Source organism: Hipposideros armiger, unplaced genomic scaffold (assembly GCF_001890085.2).
Source record: "Hipposideros armiger isolate ML-2016 unplaced genomic scaffold, ASM189008v1 scaffold_12, whole genome shotgun sequence".
Taxonomy (NCBI): Eukaryota; Metazoa; Chordata; class Mammalia; order Chiroptera; family Hipposideridae; genus Hipposideros; species Hipposideros armiger.
Window position 1 is genome coordinate 2,843,992 of NW_017731362.1, and position 27,401 is coordinate 2,871,392.

Sequence of the window (27,401 nt, forward strand, 5' to 3'; positions counted from 1 at the left end):
TTATAAAGAGATCTCTGCGGAGAGGAGGAGGTCAGGAAGAATAAGAGTTTGGCCTACTTCTTGAGTTAAGTTGGTAATGTTGATGGGGTGACAGAGAAAGCAGCTCTATTTAATTCCTGTTGAATAATTCAAATAGGAAACAATGGAAAAGATCAAGCCATCTTGAAACTTTCTCAGAGAGCTTCATCTAACCCTAAGACAGATTGATCCATTCTAGCAATATCTGGTTTTCTCTAGGACTACCTGATCCCATCAGAAGTGATATGTCCGAAGGATTTCCTAATGTACCACCACACACTCATATTCTTGCTAGAGACTGTTACAGTCCATTTAGGATATTTGGCTGGTTCCCTGGACTCACAGTGGCACCGTAGCCATCTCAGCTTGATCTGCTACATAATAGGCATGAGATGTACGTGCATCAGAGTGGAAGAAATGGGAGGAAAACCCAAGGACTGTTGCATCCACTCCTAAACTTTTCTAGAGAATCTCCTTACTAGCTTTGGTTTGATTCACCGCTGTCCTAGGACTGTGATGCCACGTGGGGTAGGGCATACATACTGACTGAAATGGTCCTTTTTATAGGACCATCTTTGGTCCTAAATACCACTTTGGCCTTGTTCCTTGTATAGTTTCTTGGCCTGAGCAACTTCATCATTAATCCATGTCTCAGTCTTGGGTCACAGTTTGAAAAAATAAAACAAGATGGACTGCTTTGTGTAAATAAGTTATTGATAAAGCATATTGTATGTGAGCACTGGCATTATAACTTTGTTGCCTAAACTTTAGTCCTAAGTGAATGAATTCTCCTGTCAGAAATGCCTATTTTATTAATTTGCTTTTTAAAAACTGTCAAATCAGGAAAATATCCTTAGAATGAATGCCACAGAACCTTCAAATTATTTTACTGAAGTGAAATTTTAAGATGACCTATTTTGGGCATTTAAGTCTTTTTCTTCCAGGACCAGTGAATCAGAGTGCAGTTCGGCCATTTCGTGGAAAACCTTACCCAAGTAAAAGAATTGAACTCATGTCCCCTTTCCCTTCCCTAGTTTCTTGGATTTTTAGGTTGGGAGAATTTTACATAATGGTTAGAAAGGAGTGAGGAGAATTGAAAGTGTTTGTTTTAACATTAAATTATTGATAATACAAGTTTTAGCTCTCCTACTTCAATACAAATGGTATGTTCTTTAATTATACAGTGGCACTATTATGTGGCTGCCCAAGGACCTCTTGCCTCAGAATTATCTGTTACAGAAAATCTTTTAAAACTGTTCTGCACTTTGAACAGTTTGTGTTATATAAACAACTATTATGAAACCGAAGTGTTTACTTGTAGCATAAGGGAAATTTTCAGTTTCAGGTTGCAGCCAAGCTTATATCTAACTTTGTATCGATTCTGAAATAGCGCAACCTATATTATGAAATTTATTTTATCAAGATTCTCTGTAGACTTTAGACATGATGTTTTTCCCCCAGATGTCAAGTATTTTAATCATTTTTTCTCTAATTTTAAGTTATGTACAGAGTGCCCTGAAGATCTTCAAGACAGCAGAAGAAAGCAGATTAGATCGTGATGAGGAAAGGGCCTATGTACTATACATGAAATACGTGACTGTTTATAATCTTATCAAAAAAAGGCCTGATTTCAAGCAACAGCAGGTACCTTTTATTTCTGCATTTTTATTTGCTAAGTATTTTTGCACAGCGGAGTTACTGGTTTCCTCTAAAAGTTTTAACTAATACTGAAATTTAGATAACATTATTTCGCATAGCATCAAGTTCAAACTCTTATGCAGATAGAAAAGGCTAACTGAAGATTTAGTTTTATTACTTGCAAATATATGTGTACATATGTGGATACACACACACTGTATACACACTTAATATGCATTAGACTAGTACAAGTTTATAGCAACATACAGACTCATAATCAGTTTTCTGTTCTGATGAATCATTGCCAGGTCAAATGGAAGGATTCAGTTTACTCATACATTAAATAAGAAAAATATGACTGTACTTCCTCTGGATTCAAGGTTTATCACTTGTTTTTTTGTGACAGCTTTTTATCACTGACACTGTAGCCACATTAAAGATCTCAGTTTGCAAAATTAATGCTGATTGCTTCCATTTTTATAGTTATTATTATATTTATTTATTTTTTTTGCTTTTAATCCTTTGAGCAGATGCCTTTCTTCACTTTCTGAAGCCATGGATAGGGAGGGCAGGGGAAGTGTAAATGAAAAAAGAGAACTGATGACTAGGATAAATGTTGCTAGAGAAAATTGTTGCATTTCAGTTGTACCAGAAACAGGCCAAAGAACACAGAGACTAAGTTAAAGAAATGGGAAGAATTTTGGTTGGTCGGTCCACCTTTACTTAGAAACAATCCTGCTACCAGACAATAAATAGTAGCAAAATACTGTCTATAAATTTATACCTGGTAGAGTAGCCGTTCTTGAATTAATATTGAGATTTTTTTATTTTGTTCACTGGTGGTAGAATTGCCTTGCCTCTGAAATGGGCTTACAGAAGTTTAAAAAGTTCTCTTATTCTTTGAAATAACCTTATTTTCTCCACAGTAGTAAGACTGTGGAGATATAATTTCTTTTGGTTGTTGGTGAAGGGATATAACTTCAGTTTTACTTAGTGGTGAGAAATCATTGCTGGTATTTCTTCTAATCAACAAGGTTATGCTAATAGTAGTAATGGGGTTTTAGATCTAGCTTTGGAAGGGTGGCTCCTTGCATTTGGAGGTTCACCCTGTCCACAAATGGCTAGATTGGTCCTGTCCTTGGAACATTCTTGGGCATCTTTATCTACAGATAGAGACAGAGGCCTGCCCAAATTCAAACAGGTTTTTGCATGCTCTTTGACGTTTTTCACAGTATCTATTAAAGTGAAATTGCTTAAAAAGAAATGGGAAAGTGTTTGCTATAGTAAATATGTTTGAAAATTTGCAAATTTGGATAAGTTTGGTAGTTTTAGTGTTTGCTCTTTTGCCTATTGTAGGGCCAATTTTTAATGTACTTTTTAATTTTTTTCTTTATTTTTCAAAGTTAGTAGTTACTTGTTACTTTTTCTCTATGACAAGATTGGGAGGGTTTTTGTGGCTACCTTTTTTTTTTTAACCTGAGAATATTGGGAGTAAATTTAATCAATAAGGGATTTTTCTGCTCTGACAGAGTATCCATTGCATTTCCAAAGGGAGTATCTAGTTGAAGGTGACAGAGCTTCAGGTTAGGAAGCTCCCTGTTACTTCATACGCTACATACAGTTGTGCAGTTCCTGGTTTTTAGTGAAAGGACTATTTTCATTGGATCTGTCCAGATTTTTACTTCTGTTTTAGAACTGTTTTTGTTTTACTTTTATTAAACCAGACCTCTCCAGTGTACTTCAAGTATGTGAAGTGTTAAATTTACTAACTCAGTATTTTTTGGTTTTTACCTTTTAAATCAGGTAGGGATTAAACCAGAATGTAATGTCACCAGTCGTCTTCAGAAACTTAATCTTTCAGTCTTATTTTACACTAGGGAATATTTAAGATTTAGATGAAATTTGTTAATTTAGCAAGCTCACTAGTAGAAGATACATTACATTTATTGCTTACTCACTGAAAAAAATCAATTTATGAACAATTTTTTTCAGGGCTATTGAAAAGGGAAGAAGGCAAATATATTGAAAATATCAGTACAGGTGAATTGTAGGTAAAATTAGAATCATATTTTTAAATCTCCATGGCATTCTTGATAATTAATCCTAAATATTACTGGTAAACCTTTTTGTTTGGGAAATCATGAGAGTTGTTTGAATTTTTATGTTCAGGAATAAGAAAGTTCTACTTGTTAAACCTAAGAAGCAAACATTTTTGGCTGTATAAGAATTGAATGTTTTTTAATTCTGCCGATTGTGAATACTATTGAAAATGTGAAAATATTTATACTTTAACTGAGCTCCCTTCAGAGCACAGAGAGAGAGCGTTTTTCACAAGAAACCTCGCTAATATTAAGGGAGTGTCTGCTGGGAGTTTGTAACAGGCATAGCCAAACTCAAACCATTTTTCAGCATTTAAACAGAGTTAAGCTGAGCTTATAGGCTAGCTTCTTAATAGTTTATGTCAAAAAAAGTAATAAAACAAGACATAGCATTTTTTGGTTTTAATTTGAATTTTGTTTTTATCAGAGAAATCTTACAGTAATGATTACATTGTTTACTATTTTAAAAGTACTATATCAGTAATCAGGACATTGTGCTAACTGAAATAATTATAGTTTCCACTGTAATTTTCACTTGACACAATATTGAACAAATTGTATGCTTTTATTGAAATTCATAGTAAATGGTCCTTTTTATTTATTTAGTCTTTAACCTAGAACAGTACACTTAACCAAAACAGGACCTACTTTTAGGCTACATAGATAGACATATGATAGCTGTTACCAACAGATTTATTCCACCCAAAGCTCTTGGTGACTCCCTTTCCATGAGCCAGAGGTGGATATTTCTGACCTTTTGGCCTTTCATTCTTTTAATTTTGATTACTATATCATTTGTGATGAACCGTGCTAGTGGGTTCTATTTGCAAAGTCAGACTGACAAGTTGTGGCAAATTACGAGTAGATCCAATAATTACTTAGCTGAGCCTCACTGCACTACTGTCATGTCTGACCAGTCTTGATTTGAAAATATCTCTGATTGCAGGATTTAATGAGCGACCTCTTAGAGAAGTGATTTAAAAAAAAAAACAAACCTTTCTTTATGCTTATTAGTAAATTATGTGCCAAACATTTTGTGTGTTTTTTAAGGTAGATTATATTATCGATGGTTTATTTTCTATCATTTGATTTTTAGTTATTTAAGGTTTCCTCAAATCTAAAACTTGTTTTATGTCTAAAGTGTTTAGACTCCAGTGGAAAGCGGGTAGCTATTGTAAAATACAGGTGGAAGCAAAAACATCTCAGTTTAAAACAAAAGAAAACAAATTCCATGCTGTAGATTGATACACAGGAAAAAAAAAAAAACTTGGTAACCTATTTACAATACCAAAATACATTATGCTTTTGAAAGCTTTACTTTTTGGCACTTATTTATAAACAATAAGAGTAGTATGTACACGCACTAAAAGGTGCCTTACCAATAAGTAAAATTATTACCTACTGGAATTTTTTTTTACCGTACTAATGGCGTGACGAGATACTTTTGAAACATTTGGAGAATAAGTTATATGTTTATGTAGGTTAAAAATTTTTTGAAAAATACATCATTCAATCATAATAATGTTTTTATCTAAACTTTCCTTTACATAAGTCCCATGATTTTAATGTTTTTAGTATTAGAGCTGTGTTCAGTGGACAGTACTAACAGCATAGATGGTTTTCCTGTAATTTTAGGACTATGTTCATTCAATGCTTGGACCTACGAACATCAAAAAGGCTATTGAAGAAGCTGAAAGACTCTCTGAAAGCCTTAAACTCAGGTACAGACATTATTATTATAAAATGTTTTCAAAAAATGTAAATTTAGAAGATAAAAATAAAATTTAGAATTTGTCTATTTATAGCCATCCATGTATATAAATCTCAATTCTTAGAAATAAGTCCTGTGTTAACTGGGACACAAAAATTAAAATCTGTTGCTGTGTTTTGTTACATTCATGTGTTGTTGAGTTTATAAAATGTTTAGAGTGATAGATTATTAAGGTATGGTGTATTAGGTTAGAGCCAAGGTCCAATTTTTTCTGACAGGATTCTTTAGAAAAATACAGTTCCTCATATGTGCATGTTGTAATGTGTTACTGGACACTGGTCTTGTGGTAATGAGCTATTTACTGTTAGTTTTGATCTGCCTGGTTTCAGAAGTTATATATATTTTTTTAAGTCTAATTGTAATATTTGCCATGACAGGTTTACCAGGCTTAAAAAACTAATTCAAAATTTAAAATAGTATGTTTCCATTTTTAGTCATTCCTTAAATAACAAAATAGAAAGGGAACTTTTTTTAGTTCAGTACCTTTCCAATTAACGATGGTAATTATATACATCATAGTCTACTTACAAATTATCTTTTTTAACTAATGTATTCCCTTCATCCTTTCCAGAAATTACTAATCTTGGGTCTGGAATATGTTAAGGTGGATGATACCATTTAGAATCACTATTCTCTTTCTCTTTTAGCCAGTTAATCAATTAAATAGAATAGAATTTCTTCTAATCGTTGGGTTAACCGTTTTCTCTTTGGATTTGCCTCGTTTTTCCCTAATCACACTAACACTAACAATAATCATGTTCTTTATCTTTTCTATCTTTTGGGCTTTAGGTCCTTCACTGATTGGTTGTGTGTAGTTTTTAATATTTTAAACCACTTTATAAGTGAATGAGCCTTTTATTTATTTTTTTTTTTGAGGCTTTATAGTTAATTTTAGGATTTTAGGATTGTAAATCCTTTTAAAAGGAAATTACAGCAGATTTGAATCATTTAAAAAGTTAAAATTAGTGGGAAAGAGAGAGCAATAAGAACATTAAACAACTTCAACTTGAGAGCATATAGTTTCTTTTCAAGATTTGTGGGCAATTTGAAATAAATCTACAGAGGGCGAATGTACAAGTTGTGGCTTGTAGTGAATGATGGCAGCGTCAAATTTCAGTTGGAGGGAGGGTCCAAGGTAGGGTACTGATGTTATGTAACCAGAACGCCTTTGCGTTCCCTGATCCTGGCAATAAAAGACGGCTTCTTTTTTCAACTAGATATGAAGAAGCTGAAGTTCGGAAAAAACTTGCAGAAAAGGACAGGCAGGAGGAAGAGCAGCTGCAGAGACAGAAAAGACAGGAGGCCGGACGAGAGGACGGTGGCACATCAGCTGGAAGTTCTTTGGAAAATGTATTGGATTCCAAAGACAAAACCCAGAAGGTATTTCAACTTTATTCTGTGAGATAAAAAGACTCTTCTTCTCAGATGATTTGCTTAAGAAGAGTAGAGATGTCAAAACTCTTCACCTCCTCAGAAACTATTCTTTCTAAAATATAATTTCTTCTTCTGCACTGTGGAAATTCACGGAAAGATTTCTGCTTTAGTATTTCATAAGCATTGTGTAGCTTTCAGCTACAATGATACACATTTGTATGTGGATCATCACAGATTTCATTAAGAAGTAGTTGTTGAATTGCTGTGACATTGGGCTAGGCCAGGGTCGGCAAACTGCAGCTCGCGAGCCACATACGGCTCTTTGAGTCTGTTCTGTCTCAAAAGTTTGCTGACTCCTGGAAGAGCCAATTCAATCTCTCTACAACAATTTAAAAATTATTCAAGAGCCATAAAATAAATGAAATCACCATTATATGAACAATATCCTTTAAAAATTTTTATAAATGAAACTATGATAGTTTTATTTTCATTTTCAATTTTACTTCAGAGCCACATGTATGTACCCAAAGAGCTGCATGTGTCTCGCGAGCCACAGTTTGCCGACCCCTGGGCTAGGCAATATGTAAAAAGAAGTGAAGAAATCTGGTCTTTTGATTTTTACAAATTCATATAAGAAATAATACTGCCTTAGAGAGATGTTCACTTGTAAGTCAAATGGCTGATAAAAAAAAATAAGAGTTCAACAACTATGTCTAAGGGACTTTTTCAATCTCTTTTTATCCATCTTGAGTTTATTTTTGTATGTGGTGTTAAAAGAGTGGTCCAGTTTTCCTACCACGACTTGTTAAAGAGACTATTATATCTTCATTGTATATTCCTGCCTCATTTATGGTAGATTAATTGACCATATATGTGGGGGTTTATTTCTGGGCTCTCCAGTGTATTCCATTGATCTCTGTGTCTGTTTTTGTGCCTGTACCATACTGTTTTGATTATTATAGCGTTATAGTATAGTTTGAAATCTGGGTACTTGCTATCTCCAACTTTGTTCTTCTTTCCCAAGATTGCTTTGACTATTTGTGGTCTTTTATGATTTCATATAAATATGAGCATTATTCTATTCCTGTCAAAAATGCCATTGGTATTTTGATAGGGATTGCATTGATCTGTAGATTGCTTTGGATAGTGTGGTCATTTTAATGCTATTAATTCTTCTAATCTGTGAGCATGGTATGTGCTTTCATTTATTTGTGTCCTCAGTTTCTTTCTTCAATATCTTATAGTTTTCAAAATACAGGTCTTTCACCTCCTTGGTTTAAACTTATTCCTAGGTATTTTATTCTTTTTGATGCAGTTGTAAATGGGATTGTTTTCTTAATTTCTCCTTCTGATTGTTATTAATATATAGAAACACAACAGTTTCTGTAAATTAATTTTATATTCTGCAACTTTACTGAATTCTTAATTCTGTTATTTTTCTGGTGGATTCTTTAGGGTTTTCTGTGTCATCTTCAAATAGTGATGGTTTTACTTCTTCCTTTCCAACTTGGATGCCTTTTATATCTTTTTGTTTTCTGATTACTGTGACTAGGACTTCCAATACTATATTGAATAACAGTGGTGAGAGTGATCATCCTTGTCTTGTTGCTGGTCTTAGAGGAAAAGCTTTCAGCTTTTCACCATTGCTATGATGTTAGCTCGGGGCTTGTCACATCTACATTATCATTTTGAGATAAGTTGCTTCTATTCCCACTTTGTTGGGTTCTTTTTGTTTTTGTTTTTTATAAGTGGATATTGAATTTTGTCAGATTTTTTTTGCATCTGTTGAGATGATCATATGATTTTTATCCTTAGACTTGTTGATGTGATGTATCACATTAATTGTTTTGTGGATATTGCCATCCTTGCCTCCCTGGTATAAATCCCACTTGATTAACGGTAGGGACACTTTTTTTTTTTTTTTTAGCTGAGCCATCCTGGCAGCTCAGCGGCAACTCAGCTCAGGCCAGGCATCGAAGCGCTGTTGCTCAGAGCTCATACTCTTGAGCAAGCTTTTAACCAGCTGAGCCACTTGGCCGGCCCTGGACACTTTTTAATGTATTGTTGAATTTGGTTTGCTAGTATTTTGTTAATATTTGCATCTATATTCATCAGGGATATTGGCCTTTAAGTTTCTATTTTTTGTTGTCTTATTTTGGTATCAGCATAAAGCTGGCCTTGTGGGTATGTTTGGAAACATTACTTCCTTTTGATTTTTTTTGGAATAGTTTGAGAAGAATAGGTATTAATTCTTCGTTAAATATTTGGTAGAACTCACCGATGAAGTCATTGGTCCTGTGCTTCTGTTTTAGGGGAGATTTTTTATTAGTGCTTCAGTTTCATTGCTAGTAATCAGTCTGTTCAGACTTTCTGTGTCTTTCTAAGTCAGTCTTGAAAGATTGTGTTTCTGGGAATTCATCCATTTATTCTAGGACCTAGGTTGTCCAATTTGTTCACTTACAATTGCTTATAGTATCCTCTTATAATCCTTTCTATTTCTGTGGTGTCAGTTGTTGCCTCTCATCTTTCATTTTCAATTTTATTTCTTTGGGCCTCTCTTTTTTTGTTGATGAGTCTGGCTAAAGTTTTATCAATTTTGCTCATCTTTTCAAAGAACCAGCTCTTAGTTTCATTGATATGTTTTATTTTTCTTCAGTCTCTTGTTTATTTCCACTTTGCCATTCTTCCTTCTACTCACTTTGGGCTTTGTTTATTCTTCTTTTTCTAGTTCTTTTAGATGTAAGATTAGTCTGTTTATTTGAAATTTATCTTGTTTCTTGAGGTAGGCCTGTATCACTATGAATTTCCCTCTCAGAACTGCTTTGGCCATGTCCCATAGATTTTTGGATTGTGTTTCCATTTTCATTTGTCTAAGTAATTTTTTTATTTGCTAACCCATGATTATTTAGTAGCATGTTATTAAGCCTCCATGTTTTTTGTTTTCTCCAGTTTTCTTGTTGTAGCTGATTTCTGTTTCATACTGTTGTGATCAGGGAAGATGCTTGATATGATTTCAATCTTAATTTTATTGAGACTTGTTTTGTGGCCAAACATGTGGTCTGTCCTGGAAAATGTTCCATGTGCCCTTGAAAAGAATGTGTATTCTGCTCTTTTGGGGTGGACTATTCTGAAAATTACTATTACGTCCATCTGATCTAATGGGTTACGTAAGGCCACTGTTTCCTTGTTAATTTCTGTCTGTACTATTTATTGATGTAAGTGGAGTATTAAAGTCCACCTACTATTACTTTTACTGTATTACTTACTATATCCCCCCCTTTATGTCTATTAATAATTGCTTTATGTAATTAGATGGTCCTATGTTGTGTGTGAAATGTTTACAAGTGTTATGTCCTCTTGTTGGATTGGTCCCTTTATTACTATGTAATGCCCTTCTTTTTCTCTTGTTACTTTGTTTCAAAGTCTGCTTTGCAAGATACAAGTTTTGTTACTCCAGTTTTCATTAGCCTGAAATGTCTTTTTCTATCCCTTCACTTTCAGTCTGTGTATGTCTCTTTCTATTTGAAGTTAAGTCTTTTGTAGGCATTACTTGCTTGGGTGTTATTTATCCATTTAGCCACCTTTTGTTTTTTGATTGGACCATTTAGTCCATTTATATTTAAAGCAATTATTGATGGCTAGGTAGTTATTGCCATTTTATTAATTGTTTTCTGGTTGTTTTTCATAGTTCCTTTTTTCTCTAGCACATTGATTACTTTCTTTAATGGTTTGTTTTGGTTCCTTTCTCTTTATTTTTTGTATGTATTATAGGCTTTTGGTTTGTAGTTACCATGAGATTGATATATAATAAACGATGTTTATTGTGGTCTATTTTAAGTTGATGGTAACTTACAATCACATTCTAAAGCCCCCTTTTTTTTAATTTTAAGGAAGACTTTATTCAAGACTATGCAATATGGGAGAGAGATTGTGCTCAATAATGCTTAACCATTTTGTAGGAGTATTTTTAAATGCTGGTTAGCTGAAATGGAAAAGTATTTGAGTATCTTAGGAGGGAGATTGGTCAATGTGAGAGGTCATCTGTGTTAAGTAATTGTCACTTATGGAAGTTAGACTCCTACCCTCCCACAGAGACTGGGAGATACAGGATCTATATATATATTTTGTGTGTGTGTGTGTTAAAATACACATGACAGAATTTAGCATCTGAACTATTTTTTAAGTACACAGTTCAGTGGCATTAAGTACATTCACACTGTTGTGCAACCATCACCACTATCCATCTCCAGAACTCTTTCATCTTGCAAAACAAAAATTGTATCTATTAAATAATAACTCCTCAATCCCCCTCTCCCCAGCTCCTGGCAGCCACCATTCTATTTTCTGTCTCTATGCATTTGACTCCTCTGGGTACCTCATATGAGTGAAATCATATACTATTTAGAAAGCCCCACATTTTTTACTAATCCCTCCCGTGTTTATGTTTTTGACATATTTTACACCTTTTATGTGTGTACAGAGTGTGTGTGTTTGTACTGAGTTGGTGTGTGTGTGTGTGCATGTATCCCTTAAAATATTATTGTAGTTACACGTGATCTTACTACTTTGTTTTTTAACCTTCATTCTAGCTGTATAATTGGTTGATCCACTACTTTTACTAAATGTTTGCCTTTATCAACAAAATGTTGTTCTTTCTGATATTTTCTTATTTTTACTTTTGGTCGTTCCCCCCCCCCCACTTAAAGAAGTCCCTTTAACATTTCTTGTAGTGCTGATTTAGTGGTGTTGAACTCCTTTAGCTTTTGCTTGTATGGGAAACTATCTCCTTCAATTCTGAATGATAACCTTGATGGTTGTAGGTTTTTTCCCCTTTCATCACTTTGAATATTTTGTGCCAGGGAATAGCCCAATTTTTAGTTCAGTATAAGAAGTACTCTCTCATTAAATTAAGTAAAAAATTTCTGTAACAGTCTGTGCTTTTAAATTATATTTGGCCATTAACTGGAGAAAATTTTGAGGAAATGTCATATGATTCTGATACGCTGCTAGATATTTTAGCTGTTAACTACTGCCAGAGTAACCTGGTAATGCCATTACTGTTCACTGTATTTTTATAAAATGCCAGTACTCTGCACCCTTTATTTCCTAGGTTTTCAGTTTCAATGAAGTATTAAAGGTGAACTTTTTGTTTCTATTAAATTTGAAACTATTTTTTCTCTGAAATAGATAAATGGTGAAAAGAATGAAAAAAATGAGACCACAGAGAAAGGTAAGTGTGTACAGAAAGAGAGAGTTCTTTTAGATTATTACTCAGATCTTTTTTTAATCAGAATAAGCTTCAGACTTGACAGAGTGAGATTCGTAATATTATGTCTAATCTGTATATAAGTTTTATCATTTTTCCTAGCCTGTACAAATATATTGAAAATTTATTCTGAATTGATGTTATAGGGAATATTTATGACAATATGCAATGGAAAGCATCAAAACCACAGTTTGTATTTGTTTTGTTTTGTTTTACAAGATATAGTTTAGCATAGTGGTTAAGAGCATGGACTCTTAGAAGTGAGACTGCCAGACTTTGAACATTGGCTACTTCTCTGAATTTCTGTGTGATCTTGAGCATGTTACTTAACCTCTTTAACTTAATTTGTCCATTTGTTAAGTGATGATAATAATAGTACCCATTTCATAGGGCTATTGTGAGGATTAAATGAGTTAATACATGTGAAACTCATAGAACATGTAGTAAACTTAATATAAGTATTAACAATTACTACTTATGACTCTAGGTTGAAGACTTAATTATTAAAAACTTCTTTACTCCCTTAAAAAAAAATCTAAACCAGTCATTTTGATGTTATCCACAGGTGGTGGTGATGCTCTAGTCACAAATGTGTGACCTAAAGAATAAGACTTACGCAATTGCCTAAGTTTTCCTCTCAGAAAAGTTTTAACTTAAATGTATTAATTGTATGTAACACTAAAATAAATTATTTATTTAAAATATTGCCATACAATTTTAAAAACTTGGTAAGGTACTTGCCTGAAAGCTGTTATCAATTCTAAGACTTGTTTGTATCCATATGTTCCTTTGTATCTCATTCTACTTGGATATTACCTTTCTCAGTGATTTGTTCTCAACCTGTTTAGACTGTTTTGTTGTCAAAATGATCTTGATGGTTAGAAACGGAAGTAGGATTATTATTAGCACTGGAAATTTTAGCTTAGGAGATACTATGACTATGTTCTTCTCACAGGTCACACAGAAATAGTTTTTTACATAATTAAGCTCCCTTGTAGTGCTTTTTGATCTTTTACTTCAGGTGGTAAAAGCTGGAAAAGGAAAATTGCAACATAGGGAATATTTATTTTGGCTATATATTAAAGGGTATAGTAGTAAAATATTTTAAGCTTGGTGGCCCTGTGGTTCTGCTATTACAGCATGAAAGCAGCCATGGATAATATGTAAACACATTAGTGTAGCCATGTTCCAATAAAAACAGGTGGCCATAGTATGCCAACCCCTGACATGCAACACAAATAACAAGCTTTTGGCTTGTTACTCTGAGGATACTTGAAAATCTAAAATAGCCCCCATAAGACCCCATCAGAGACTCTTTAAGAAGAATTTAGAACCTTTCAAGAATTTTGAGCCATATGTATTTCTTCTGGTTGACATATTTTAAGTGGCTTAATTTTTAAATAGAGTATTTTCATGAAATACACATTCATTTCTTTTATATCAGAACAGCGCCAACACCAGATGTAACCTCAACAGCAAGTTTTGGTATTTAAGTCTTTATAAACAGAGCATTGAACTAGTTTCTTGATAAATGCCAAAAACACATTATATTTAATGTTAGTTTAAAAGGTAATAAATAGTATGATGGGATAGCAAGTATACGGCACCCAGTACACTTCACTCTTCTAGAAAAAGCTATGCTTGTCCTGTGTTTAGTGATATGATAGCACACAGAACTGTGTGTTTCTTGTCACTTATATTGTCTCCCTATTTCAAGGATCAGTCACAGCAAAGGAACTGTACACAATGATGAGTGATGAAAAAATCAGCTTGATTATAATGGATGCTCGAAGAAGTCAGGATTATCAGAATTCCCATATTTTAAATTCTCTCAGTGTTCCTGAAGAAGCCATCAGTCCAGGGTGAGTCATTGTGTATTTAGATAAATGGTAAACGGTGGACAGTAGTAAATATTACTACTTAGCATCCAATCTACGTGTGACAAAATAATATTTCTTTTTCCTGTTGACCTTTACATTTTTTGCTGTTGAATGGCATACCTTATCCTTTCTTTCTGAAGGGCAGTGTAAAGGACATTCCTATCTGGCTGTTTTCTCCTGTCTATGGCATTTGGAGTCTTACTAGAAAAGAAATGAAGCTGCCTTTGTGTACCCTCTCTCCTCAGGTGTTTGTTGACTAATTTCTCATACTAGTTTTTATTTATGAACTTCTGAAGCATATACACCAAAGTGACTAAAATAGTGAACTAATTGAGTTGTTTTTCTATTTTGAATTTTCCCATAGTATTATCTGTGAGAAGAAGAGTACACAAACACTTTTGAAGGAGAAGCAGCATAGCTAAATGATTAAGAAAGAGAATAAGCACTATAGTCAGAATATATAATAACTCTGTCTCTTATTAGCTGTTTTATTTCTAGGTAGTGACCTAACCTCGCTTAAGCCCATGTTTCCATTTATAAAATTGGGGTAGTAAAAGTACCTATCTCAGGTTTTGGGAAGTTTAAATGAGAAATTTTATACAAACACACACTTAGCACAGTAAGGACTTACTAAAAAATTTTTTTCTCTTTTTTCGATAAGAAGGCCTTTAACCTATAAAATAATTTACAGATATTTCCATGGATACATTAGAAACCATCACAACAGTGACAGGTCTGAAACTCCAAATCTAGGGCTATTTTCATTATTTTAATATGTAAATTATATAACTTCTCTGGGTCTCAGTTTATGGGATTGGATTAGTTAAACTCTATGGTCCATTCTAGAACTAACATAACATTAAAAAGATATGTTTTTTTAAATTAGGTAATAAATTCACAGTTTGGGGCGCATTCCAGATGCTTGATAAATGTTTGACCTGAAGAATAGAGTGCTTTATAAATATGTCGTTTGTTTCTTTGTTTATCTGATTTTTAAAATTGAATAGTTCAGCTTGATGATTTATTTTTTGACAAAACAAGATGGCCTCTGCCATTCCCCTATCATTCCTTTATCCTGAACCACTAGGCCAGTAAGTATGCTATTTAAATATGAGATTAGAGTGCTTAGTCTAATCAAGTAGCTGTAGTACATTTATTTCCATGATTTGAAAAGACAAAGAAAGTTATAATTAATCTTTAGATGGCCTAATCTGTACTAACAGAAAGCTGATAGTTTTTATTGAGTTTCATTGTTTCCCAAAATAGGAGATTACTGTTTAGGTTGCTGGTTAAAAAACAATGAATTGCATGCCAAGAAAAGTATTCCCAATTAATTTCTGTTTCAGTCTTTCTGAATTAGTTAAAAGAGGCCTCAGTTTGGTGCTAGCATCCTTTTTAATATTTGCTAATCTCCCTTTTTTACCAGAGAGAAGGCCTCAGAGCTTTCTGTAGGCAACAGTGTCTATAGCTAGCTGATGGTGATTACTACATTTTTTCATTGTCTATTTTTAAATTTTAGCACAGTGTAGTATACATACAAAAGCATCCCTATGCTAAGTATTTAGCCCAGTAAATTTTCAGTAACTGAATGTACCCATTTAGCTAGCATCTGGACCAAGAAACATCTGGAACATTATCATCCTTCCAGAAGCCTCACATGCCACCTGTCTGTTACTGCCCATATCCCCACTCTCCCCAGGGAACAACCAGCTTCTAACAGAATAGATTCGTTTTTGTAGTTTATATAAATGGAAGCATACAATCTGTAGTCTTCTATGTCTGGCTTTTTGTATTCAACTTTATGTTTGTGACTTATCTATATTATTGTGTGCAGTTGTAGTTTATTTACTCTTATTGCTATACAGGGATCTGTTGTGTGAATGTAGCATAGTTTATTGATCTGTTTTATTTTTAGGATTATCCTTTATTTATTGGATGTGATGCTGTTTTTCCATGTATATAGGGATACACGCTTTCCTGTTAAATAAATGTTTTAAGTAAAGGATCACTTTCAATTAATTAAATTAACTCATAATTTAAAATATTAAATAATTCACAAGGTTAGGCAAAGATGCAGCAGTGTGTGAAGATGATACATGAAAGAGTGAAGTTTGGGAAATCCTGCTTGATACTATTGTTTTCCACAGAATACTAATCTTGACTTTTAAGACAGAGTATTTGGGCAAATATACCCTTAGAGCAGAAATAGCCCTTAAGAACATCGCTTTCAATTTTTCTCATTCTTTGTGACCAGGCCTCCCTTTGATCTCAATATATGAGGTGAGAATTACTATGTGACAATATTTTATATTATTTTTTCTTTATATCCTAATAGATGCAGTAACCAACATTATTATATAGGAACAGGATTTTGTTTTTTTAAATAATCTAAACCATTTAGTTTTACTTATGAATAAAAATTTTACCAGTCCTGCCCAGCTTGCCTAGGTGCTTTGTTAGGAATAACAAGGAATTGCTTACCAGGAGAAGCAAATCTGTATTATTCATTCAATTACTCAGCAGATATTTACTGAGCATTTATTATGGGCTGGATTACTATGGCTCTAAATGCTGAGGCTAAACCATTAATCAGACAAAAGTCTTTGCTTTATGGAGCTTATATTTTATTAATAGGAAGGTAGGGTAGGTGAGACAGACAATAAATCTTAAAATGTATGTCTGTTGTTGACTAGTAGAGTGGAGTAAGGGGGCAAGTACACAGCTATGAGAACATTTGCGGTACTAGGATCTGGGGGAAGGACTTTGTGGCAAGCCCATTGTAAGGATATTAGGTAAGAACTTGAGCTTTTCTGTGAGCAAAAGGGGAAGTAAATAGCATGCTTTAATGTAGAGTTGATATAATTCATAGTTTATGATATAAGAGGCAACACAGCATAGCAGCTAAGAGCGTGTCCATGAGCCAGATTGCCTGAGTGTGAATCCTGGATTCACTTAGCAGCTATAACCTTGGACAAGTTACTTAATCTCTTTGTGCCTCAGTTTCCCCATCTATTAAATGGGGATAACAATGCCTGCCTTATAGTATTGTGAGGATTCAGTGAGGTTCAATGACAATAAAGCATTTAGCATAGTACCTGGCACATAGTAAATGCTGTGTTTGTTCAAGAAACATTTGGCTATTTGGTTAACAATTATCTGCATAGGTGTAAGAGAACAGAAATAGAATGTTATCCAGGTGATCTTACAGTTGTTTATATTTGTCTGAGATAGGTGCTCAGATGACTTCCTCCCTTTTCAGTTTTTGCCCCTGTTTTTGTAAAGGGTCAGAATTGAATCTACTTCTTTTAGTCTTCATTAAATACTAAAATATATTCCAAATTTATACAGTGGTGAAGTTGTTAAACATTGTAGGGTATTTAATATCTTAACATACGGCCTCACCTTAGAAAGGAATCTATCTTAAAGCTTGCTATTGTGTGATACAGACTTGTAGAACAAAACTCAGTGTCTAATGTTAGTATATTAGGACGTCTCATTTACTTTTGCCCTAATACAAATGTTAATACATTTCAGAATCACTGCTAGTAGGATTGAAACAAACCTCCCAGATGACTCTAAAGACACATGGAAGAAGAGGGAGAATGTGGATTATGTGGTACTTCTTGACTGGTTTAGCTCTTCAAAAGATTTACAAATTGGAACAACTCTACGGAGTCTGAAAGATGCACTTTTCAAGGTTAGCAAGTTCCCTTGTTAGCTTACTGAAATTGCAAGCTTCCTCTGGTTGTAGAAAGGTATGTTGACTAGTTTATCTTAAGGACAAGAAGACCCATTATGCTTTGGTTGTAGATTTTTTTAAAATTTAGATTTAAAAGACTAGTTTTGAATTACCAAATAACAGTAAACTTATCTATATAATGTAGGATATTAGAACTTTCAGAAATATAAATTGATAAAAGTGTTATTTTTTGTTTTAAGAATTAAATTATGAAACAAAAAGGCAAAGGAAGAAGTTACTAAGGAAAAAAAGCGATAGATTTGACTTCATAAAATAAAAACTTAGGTGTGAAACACTACCAAAAGATTAGAAGGCAGAAGACAAACAGAAAGATATTTGCAACAAATATGGCAGTGATTTAGAATACCTAAAATCCGAAGAGCTTTTACAAATAAATAAGAAAATTACGTAAGATAAAATGGTAAAATAAGTAAAATAAGATAGATATAAACAGAAGAGGAAATGCAAGTGACAGAAACATAGAAAATGGTCAACTTTACGAGTAATTTGAGAAATGCATATTGAAACAATGAATGCCATTTTTACTGATCAAATTAGCAAAGATAAAAAATAATATTCAGTTTAATTTGTTAAATGATTAAATAGTGATAGCACTGAATGCTGGTGAACATGTGTTAAGAATAAAACTCTGACTGCTGGTAGGAGGGTCAATTGATGGAAATTTGCCCTCCAGGAGAGCAATTTTAAAACAATAAATGTTTTAAAAGACGGAATCTAGAAATACACCCAAGTATAGGTCAATATGTGAAACTGCTAATATTCAACTAGTTTTGACCTACAAAAGTGGCAATTTCATAAAGTTCAAACTAAGATATATGAAAGTTTAGTGTATGACAAAGATAACATAACAAATAAGTGAGGAAAAGATGGATTGAAATGCATGATTTAGGGATGGCAGGCTAGCCAGTAAGTAAAAAAAAGGGGATCCCTGCCTTATTTCTTAGACCATACTCGATTCCAAATGGGTCACAGATAAAAATACGTCGATTGAAACAATGAACTAGGAAAAAAATATTGGTAGTTTTATTATCTTGATCCTAAATTAAGACACCAGTAAGGAATATCAATATATTTGTGTTAAAAACATTATAAATAAAGTAAAAATCAATCAGGACAGATATTTGTAATATAATATATATGACAAAGATTTACTTTCCTAAATATTCAGACTACATTCACTGTTTACTAAGAAAATAGCAAACTCTATAGATTAGTTAAATCACAGAATATAATTGGCTAATAAACATACTAAAAGATGTTCAGCTTCACTAATAAATGCTAAGTAAGATATACCATTTTTTTCCACCAGTTTAGTAAGAATTACAAAGTTTATAATGGGCATTCTCATACACTGTTGGTAAGTGGTGGTGTCTTTTTGAACGGCAATTGGCAGCATCTGCCAGATTTTTAAACCGACAGTTTTACTCCTAAGAAACTATCTTACAGAAATAACAAATATATATTTTTAAGATTATTTCAAAGATTAGCAACATATATTAAGACCCTTAAAATGTTCATGTGTCTTGCAGCAACTCCACTTCTGGAGATTCTCCCTAATGGAGTTGATTGAGTGTGTGCATGTATAAGGGAGGGTCTACAGTGTTTATCTCAGCAGTTTATAATTAAATGGGGAAAAAATAACAGTAAGTTCAAATGATTGTGTGTGTGTGTGTGTGTGTGTGTGTGTGTGTGTGTGTATGAAATAGAATATTATGTGGTCTTTACAAATGATATATAGCTCTTTATTAATAAAAGATGTTCATGTAATAGAAAAGCAGCATCATAAAAGTTTCATTGTTTTGTAAAAATGAAGTTTAAAAAGTATTTCTAGTAGAAAATGAAGAATAAACTCTGAAGTGTTAAAGTGGTATCTCTTGAGTTTTGAGGTTATGGATGATTTCTATTGTATATTAACTGTTTTTTTATTTTTCTTCTAAGATCATGGATTACTCGTGTGGTTGTGCTTTTTTTTGTTTTTGTTTTTTCATGCGGGAGTTGAACCGGCAACCTTGCTGTTAAGAGCGCACGCTCTAGCCACTAAGCCATCCAGGCGGCAGCTCAGCTCAAGGTGCCAAGTTCAGTCCCAGCCACAGGTGGGCATAGACCACCATTGAACAGGCAATCTTGTCATTAGGAGCACGTGCTCTCACTAGCTGAGCCATCCTGCCACCTGTTGGCAGCTCAGCTCAGGCGAAGCTCACTGGCCCATGTGAGAATCGAACCAGAGACCCTGTTGCTCAGAGCTTGTGCTCTTAAGCAAACTCTTAACCAACTGAGCCACTCGGCCGGCCCCTTGTATGGTTTTAAAAACCTGATCTAGCCATTTGTTTCATTTAATGTTGAATTTTTAATTCGGCCCTCATTGTTTTTTTTAATCATTAAAAGATGAATCTTCAAGAGAATAGTTTTAAAATTCAGGTTTGTTGTGTTTTAAGCTGTCAAGAGACTGCTGCCATATTAAAAACACTATTTCCTTATTTTATAGTGGGAAAGTAAAACTGTCCTGCGCAATGAGCCTTTGGTTTTAGAAGGAGGCTATGAAAACTGGCTCCTTTGTTTTCCCCAGTACACAACAAATGCTAAAGTCACTCCACCCTCACGAGGCAAGAATGAAGAGGTGTCTATCTCATGTATGTATGTGAAAATTTTTGTTTACAATTACTTCAGTAAAATAAACTTTAAAATATTTATGTTCTTAAGGTAATGTTCTTGGTTGTGTGTGCATTTGTCCCATTAGATAGCAGTTTGTTTCCAGGCATACAAAATACAAGATGTCCATAATCTGGAAGTCAATGTTTAATTTTTTAAGACTGTTGTCGTTGCTGCCTCATTTAGTTTACATTTAACTATCACATATAACATGCATGAGGTATGTCAGTATTGTTTATTGGATTTGCTGTTCTTTCAATTTATCATTATTCTTTTGGGAATTTTAGTGGATTTTACGTATCCCTCACTGGAAGAATTAGTTCCTTCTAAACCTGCACAGAGGCCACATCCTCCTATAGAAGTAGATGAAAATATAGAATTAAACGACCAAGATGAGAGAATGGGACCACTGAATATATCAATTCCAGTTGAACCAATTGCTGCTTCTAATAGAGCTGATGTTTCACCCATAATTCAGCCAGTGCCTATTGTAAAGAATTTTCCACAGGTATGTTCTTGATTTTCTTTTAACTTTGTCTCTTTTTTTAAATATTACATTAAATAACTAATATAGAAATGAAGTTTATATATATAACTAATATTTCAGAAAAAAAAACATCAGTGAGAAAAATTTATATTTTGGTACCTTTTTTGGTATAGAAAAATTTTCATTATAATCAGTTCTGTTGCCACAATATTAAAATAGATAATGTGAAGGATTTTCAACCCAGCTGGCAGTCCATTTACTACAGGCAGTACCAATAAAAGATTGCATTACAATAGTGAACTTGAACACTTTCAAGTTGTTTTTTTTATTTGTTTGCATTGTTATTTAACCCATAGTATTTTCTCAAATAGTTTGGTTTACAGATGATATGTCAGTGTTTTGGTTTTGAAACAATACTTTAGTTCCATTTCCTTAGAATTTGACACATAAATAACAGGCATGTTTTAACAATAATTATTATGTAAGGGAAGGTTGACTTAATTCTCCCCTATGCATTTTCCAGTAAGGTTTTTTTCAGCATTCACTTTAAAATTTTTTTTCCTCAGATATATTTAAAACAGTATTTCACATTGAAATGGATAACATTTGATTTGTGGGGCAGGCTATGAATAGAAACTTTAGTCCTTTTTTTGTTGTAAAATGAGGTGGTTCATTCATGTTTTAAGTCTTCTGCTTTCAATATTTCAGATTATATCTTAAGACTAAGTAGTATTTGATTAAACAACTTTTCCTAAAATGTAAATTTAAGAATTTTTTTTTTAAAGTTTGTTATTATACTTTCTTTCAGTGTAATCAGTATGTTATTTGAACCCTAATCCCTTTATGACTTTGAAATATGTGCAGTTTGTCAAAGATATTTTGAGGATTTTCTATATGAAACACAACATGAAGATTTACAAATATGATTAAGCCATGAAGTCTGTCTGATGTTTAGAAGGAGAAACTTGTACAAAATCATCCATAGCATAAGGCAGACTATCATAATTGCTCTAATAGCCACTGGAACACAGAACAAGGAGAGAAATTCTGACTAAGGGTTCAGGGAGGTGTTTATGGAGTTTTTATCTGGGCTTTGAGAGTATAGTGGATTTGAGGATGGAAACGACAGTAGAAAATTGTGACTAAAAGGACCCGAGAGTTTTGACATGCGTGGACATAGCTCTCTGTTGGAGAAAGGCTACTGAGAGTAGATAAGATTGGAAAGATGGACAAGACAGATTTGGATCAAATTGGAATTTTATCCTATAAGCCCAGGGAAACCACTAAAGAATTCAAACCTGAAAATAAAATGATCTTAGCTGTATGCTTTTAAGATTAAGGAAAAATGGATTGAATTAACAAAGGGGGATGTAAACATTTATTTTGGTTCCTATCCAACCTTTTATAGTTAACCTCATTTGCATAGTGCTTCTTCCTACTTTATTCTCAAATGTAGAAAACAAGAGGGGGCAATAGTTTTGTTTGTTTGTTTGTTTGTTTTTTAAGTGAAGGGGCTAAAATAAGTGAAGAACCAAGGAATGATTTCTCCTTCACTAACTTCTTCCTATCGTATTGTTTTCTAGTAGGAAAACATGCAATTCATTTTATAAGAATGCTATGCAGGTGGTTAATGACAGATATTCTTATAAGTTCTCATTTTTGTTTTAGTAAACTGTATTCTCAAGAAATTAAGTTAGGGTCATTTCTAACAATTTTGTAGGGTTAGTATGCTGTTAAATTGAAGTTTAACTTTTAACTCATTAAATCAGGAATTTAGATAGTTTACACCTCAACTTGTAATTAGCATCCTATCTCTTATGAAAGTTGTTATAGAATATTTTATTCATTCCCTCAGCAACATGTTTATTTACTATGTGTCAGGCACAGCCTGTACCCTCCTGGGACTTATTTTAAGAGAGAAGAAAGATTTTAAATAATTAAAGTTGTTTAATCAGAATCCCAATAAGCACCATTAAGGAAAGTATACTATTAGGAGACTATATATCAGGGGGCTTGGCTAGTTTTAGGGATCAGCAAAGTCTTTTCTAAGGGAAATATTCACACCAAGATCTAATGTTGTGGTGGGCATTATCTAGATGAACAGCCTGAGTTGATAAGGAGCATGGCATTTTGGGGAAATTAAAAAAAAAAAGGAAAGTATAGCTGGTATATAAAATGGTTTGAGGTAAGATTGGAGAGATAGGCAGAGGTGAGACCACACAGGGCACGGTAAGGATTTTAGATGTAATCTGAGTGGCTATTTAAAATAGGTTTTTAAGTAGGTGAGGAACATGGTCAGATTTATGTTTTAAAATGATTACTCTGGCTACAATATGGAGAAATAGATTAGAAGGAAGGCAAGAGAAGAGATGGGGTGACTGGTTGGAAGCTGTGTAGAGAGAATGTTGGCATGGACTTGGTGCAAATGGAGCTGGAAGGACAGATACAGGAGGAAAATCATCAGACTGCAGAAGGGCAGGGAGAGCACGTAGGAAACTCAGTTTTCTGGTTTGAGCCACCGTTTGGATAGTGGTTACATCCATGAGAAAAGGGGTAGGGGAAATCATGAATTTAATTTTGGCCATATTAGGTTTGTGGTGTATGTGAGACACTCACATGGAGTAGGCAATTGAATATATGGAAATGGAACTTAAGTCTAGGTATTCCCGGGGCCAGGTTTTATGCTTTAGAATGAACTCCTCCATATACAGAACACATCTGTGTATACTGACAGTGTGGAATCAAGAAGCAGTAAGTGCCAGTGCCTTATGAGAAATTTTGGCATTGAGTAATTTACAAATCGATGTCTGGCAGATATTGTCTCTACAAAGTGGTGGCTCTTTTATCACAACTTGATTTCAAGAACTGAGGTTATGTTCCTGGATTTTGACAAAAGTATGTTTTGTTCTGCTTTTGTTGATATAGATTGATCGTACTAAAAAACCAACAGTCAAATTGCCTGAAGATCATAGAATAAAATCTGAAAGTACAGATCATGAACAACAGTCTCTTCGGAATGGAAAAGTTGTTCCTGATCGTTCCACAAAGCCAGCATTTCCCCCTCCAACCACCATGTTAACAGATGAAGAAAAAGCTCGTATTCATGCAGAAACTGCTCTTCTAATGGAGAAAAACAAACAAGAAAGAGAACTTCGAGAAAGACAGCAAGAGGAACAGAAAGAGAAACTAAGGAGGGAAGATAAAGAACAAAAAGCCAGAAAGAAACAAGAAGCTGAAGAAAATGAAATCCCAGGGAAGCAACCAAAGGCAGAAGAAATGGAAAAGAGAGAAAGTGAACAGGCCAAGAAAGAAGATAAAGAAACCTCAGTAAAGAGGGGCAGAGAAGTAACAGGAGTAAAAAGACAAAGTAGAAGTGATCATGAAACGACCGATGCCAAGAAGTCTGTGGAAGACAGGGGGGAAACGTGTGCAACCCCTGACGTGCAGAAAAGGTCAGCAGGAGACCGGCCCCATGCCTCTGTGGCGGGAGACTCGAGTTCAGGCAAGGTAAGCAGCAACAGACAGTACAAATTGCCCACTAAGTGAAATAGAACATACAGAAAAAGAGAACACAGTAGCATTCCATAAACAGGTCAGACATTTTAAGTCATTTTTTTATGGTTGATATATGATCATCAAAAGACTAGAATAACATACACTATTCCTTTCAGTATAGAGGCATTAGGTGCCAAATATTTATATGATAGAGGCTGTATCTGTTTAGAATATGTCCCAAATCAGTGATATCTAGATGGCCTAACATTTGTCTTTGTGTATAATGATTTTGTTTTGGTCAGGTCTGTTGTTTTGTTTGTTGCTTCATGTAATCAATAATATTGACAAGAACCCCATTAATGTTGCCTTTCTCTGCCCTGGGCTATCCCCCAAAATTGATTCCCATAACTTTTGGGGACCTTTGTTTGTCATTCTGTTTTAACCAAATAATACCATGCATGCTTTTCTTTTTTTTCTTTATTATGCAATTAACAATGTTTTCCCCTTTTGAACACTAAATAAGTTTTTATAATAGCAGGAATGGTTATAGCCCTTTTTACGTACATGTAAATGAAAATACATTTTTGGTAGTATGAAAATGACTTGATGGACGGTGAAACACCATAATTTCAGATTGTCAATTTCTATGCTTCTCAAGCAGCAATTCCTATTAATGCCTCACATATCCAGGGAACACTTACCTGGTAACCTTAACCATCAAAACTATAGCTGGCATACAGAAACCTTTCTAAACACCCAAAGTTAGGGAAATGAAGCCTATGTACTGAAAGTTAATCATGGGAGAATCAAAACTTAGGAACACTTACAATTTAAATATTATTCATTGAGTAGCTACTGTATGCCAGTGTTTTTCCTACAGTACCTCACTCGTTCCTCCTAACGATAACCCCACAAATAATTCAATTTACAAATGAAATTGAAACTTAGAGGTTAAGTAATTTGCCTAATATCACATATGTAGTGAGATTCCAAAGCCACTTACTTTCCGTCTTAATATACTTAAAGGCAGGCATTCATAAACATTCATATTTCTGGGGTCATTCAGTATAGGTGCCAAATATCCCTACAGATCTAAACAACCTGAGATTGTGATACACATAGTTTTTGATGTTTCACTTATAACACATTGGAAAAAAGTTAAGATTGCATTCATTTTAAAAGTGGGAAAAATATGCAGTTTATTCTGGAATAAATTTCATTAAAATTATTCCAAATTTTTAAAACTTTTTCTTTACTATAGTTATTTTTTAAATAAACTATAAAATTAAAATGAAATTTTTAAAGAAACTGATAGGTTCCTAGAGGATGTAAAAACAGAACTTTGCCCTTTTGAATATTGCTCTGTGTAAAATTCTATAATCTCTTCATTCTCTTTAATACATTAATATTTTAGGAGCATGACCACTTTTCAAGGTAACAAAATCATATGAGATTTAAATAAAAGGATAGTGTTCAGGAGGCCATGGTGAGTATACACTAAGGACCAGCATCTTGTACTTGGCTGTCCGTGTATTATGAATCAGTGCTTCACAACCCACTGTGGTTTACATCTAGTTTAACCCGTGCTGATTCATCACAGTTTCTTAGTTCTTTATTTTTAGTGTTAGGAAATCCCACATGGGCTTTACCACTTTTCATTTAAAAGATCTATTTTGACAATAAAATTGCATGTACTTTTCAGAGGCTTCATGTTTTTTCTCCTTTACATTTTCAGTCTGATGATTTGTTTGTATTAGGCTAATGATAGGTAGGTTTATATTGGAGGGAAATTAAAGTTTTCTTTCATTCCTGAAATTTTAATAATTTTACACCTGTTAAGATTAAAGGACAACCAGAAAGTGGAATTCTGAAGACTGGAACTTTTAGAGAGAATACCGAAGACACGGAAAGAAATAAAGTAAGTAGTTAGTTCATTGGGTGGGACACAAACGTGGATTATGACCGTGGGGCTCCCATCATCAGGTGGCAGGTGGTCAGTCTCCATCACAAGGCCTACTCTCTCAAGCTCTCTGGGGTAGCTGTTTCTTGTTTGTTTTTTTTACCAGAGTATCTGCTGTTTGTCTTCCAATTTAAAGCACAACAGTATATTCTATTCATTTTGTGAAATTAAAAAATATTTAGGCATTACAAATGTTCCAGCAATTCTACTTCTGGATATGTACCCAAAATAATTGAAAGCAAGGCCTCAGATATTTATACATCCATTTTCATAGCAGTATTGGTCACAAATTAAAAGATGGAAACAACCCATCTTTTTGTACATCAACAGATGAATGTATAATCAAATGTGGTATGTACAAACAATGGAATAATATTTGCCCTAAAAAGGAAGGAAATTCTGATACATGCTGCAACATGGATAAATCTTGAGGACATTATGTTAAGTGAAAATAAGCTAGTCACTAAGCGACAAATACTGTATGATTTCATATATAGGGTAACTAGAGTAATCAAATTTATGGAGATAAGAGCTAGAGAGGTGATTTGCAGAGGTCTGGGGATGGGGGCAGTGGGGACTTGTTTAAATGGATACAGAGTTTCATTTTTGTAAGACAATGAGTTCTGGAGATTGGTTTGCACAACAATATGAATGCACTTGTGCCATTTACCTGTACACTTAAAAATGGCAAAGATGGTAAATTTTATGTTATGTGTACTTCACCACAATTTTAAAAATATTTAGGCCTTTTATAAGACATCTTTGCCTTTGTTTTTATTTAAGAGCTTTATTCATTTAAGTATAATATGCATACCATAAAATTCACCCATTTAGTATACAGTTCAGTGATTTCAGTTCAGAGTTGTGCAGCTATTTACTCAATCCAATTTTAGAACATTTCTGTCACACCAAATAGATCTCTGTGCCCAATTGTAGTCACTTCCTGCTGCCACCCTCAAACCCTAGGCAACCATCTACTCTGTTTCCATAGATTTGCCAGCAGA

The 27,401-nt window shown here is 33.8% G+C and overlaps 1 protein-coding gene across 2 annotated transcripts in view; it reads left to right on the top strand.

The window, feature by feature from the left end:
* The window catches only part of USP8 (ubiquitin specific peptidase 8), a 51,387-nt gene that overhangs the window by 13,841 nt on the left and 10,145 nt on the right, over nt 1-27,401 (top strand). For both annotated transcript variants that reach the window (XM_019664789.1, XM_019664798.1), the window contains 10 exons: nt 1,518-1,662; nt 5,391-5,476; nt 6,744-6,906; nt 12,088-12,130; nt 13,884-14,028; nt 17,581-17,743; nt 20,292-20,436; nt 20,743-20,963; nt 23,868-24,449; nt 26,278-26,355. In XM_019664789.1, the coding sequence (XP_019520334.1) occupies nt 1,518-1,662; nt 5,391-5,476; nt 6,744-6,906; nt 12,088-12,130; nt 13,884-14,028; nt 17,581-17,743; nt 20,292-20,436; nt 20,743-20,963; nt 23,868-24,449; nt 26,278-26,355 (1,771 nt within the window). The remainder of the gene's footprint in view (nt 1-1,517; nt 1,663-5,390; nt 5,477-6,743; nt 6,907-12,087; nt 12,131-13,883; nt 14,029-17,580; nt 17,744-20,291; nt 20,437-20,742; nt 20,964-23,867; nt 24,450-26,277; nt 26,356-27,401) is intronic.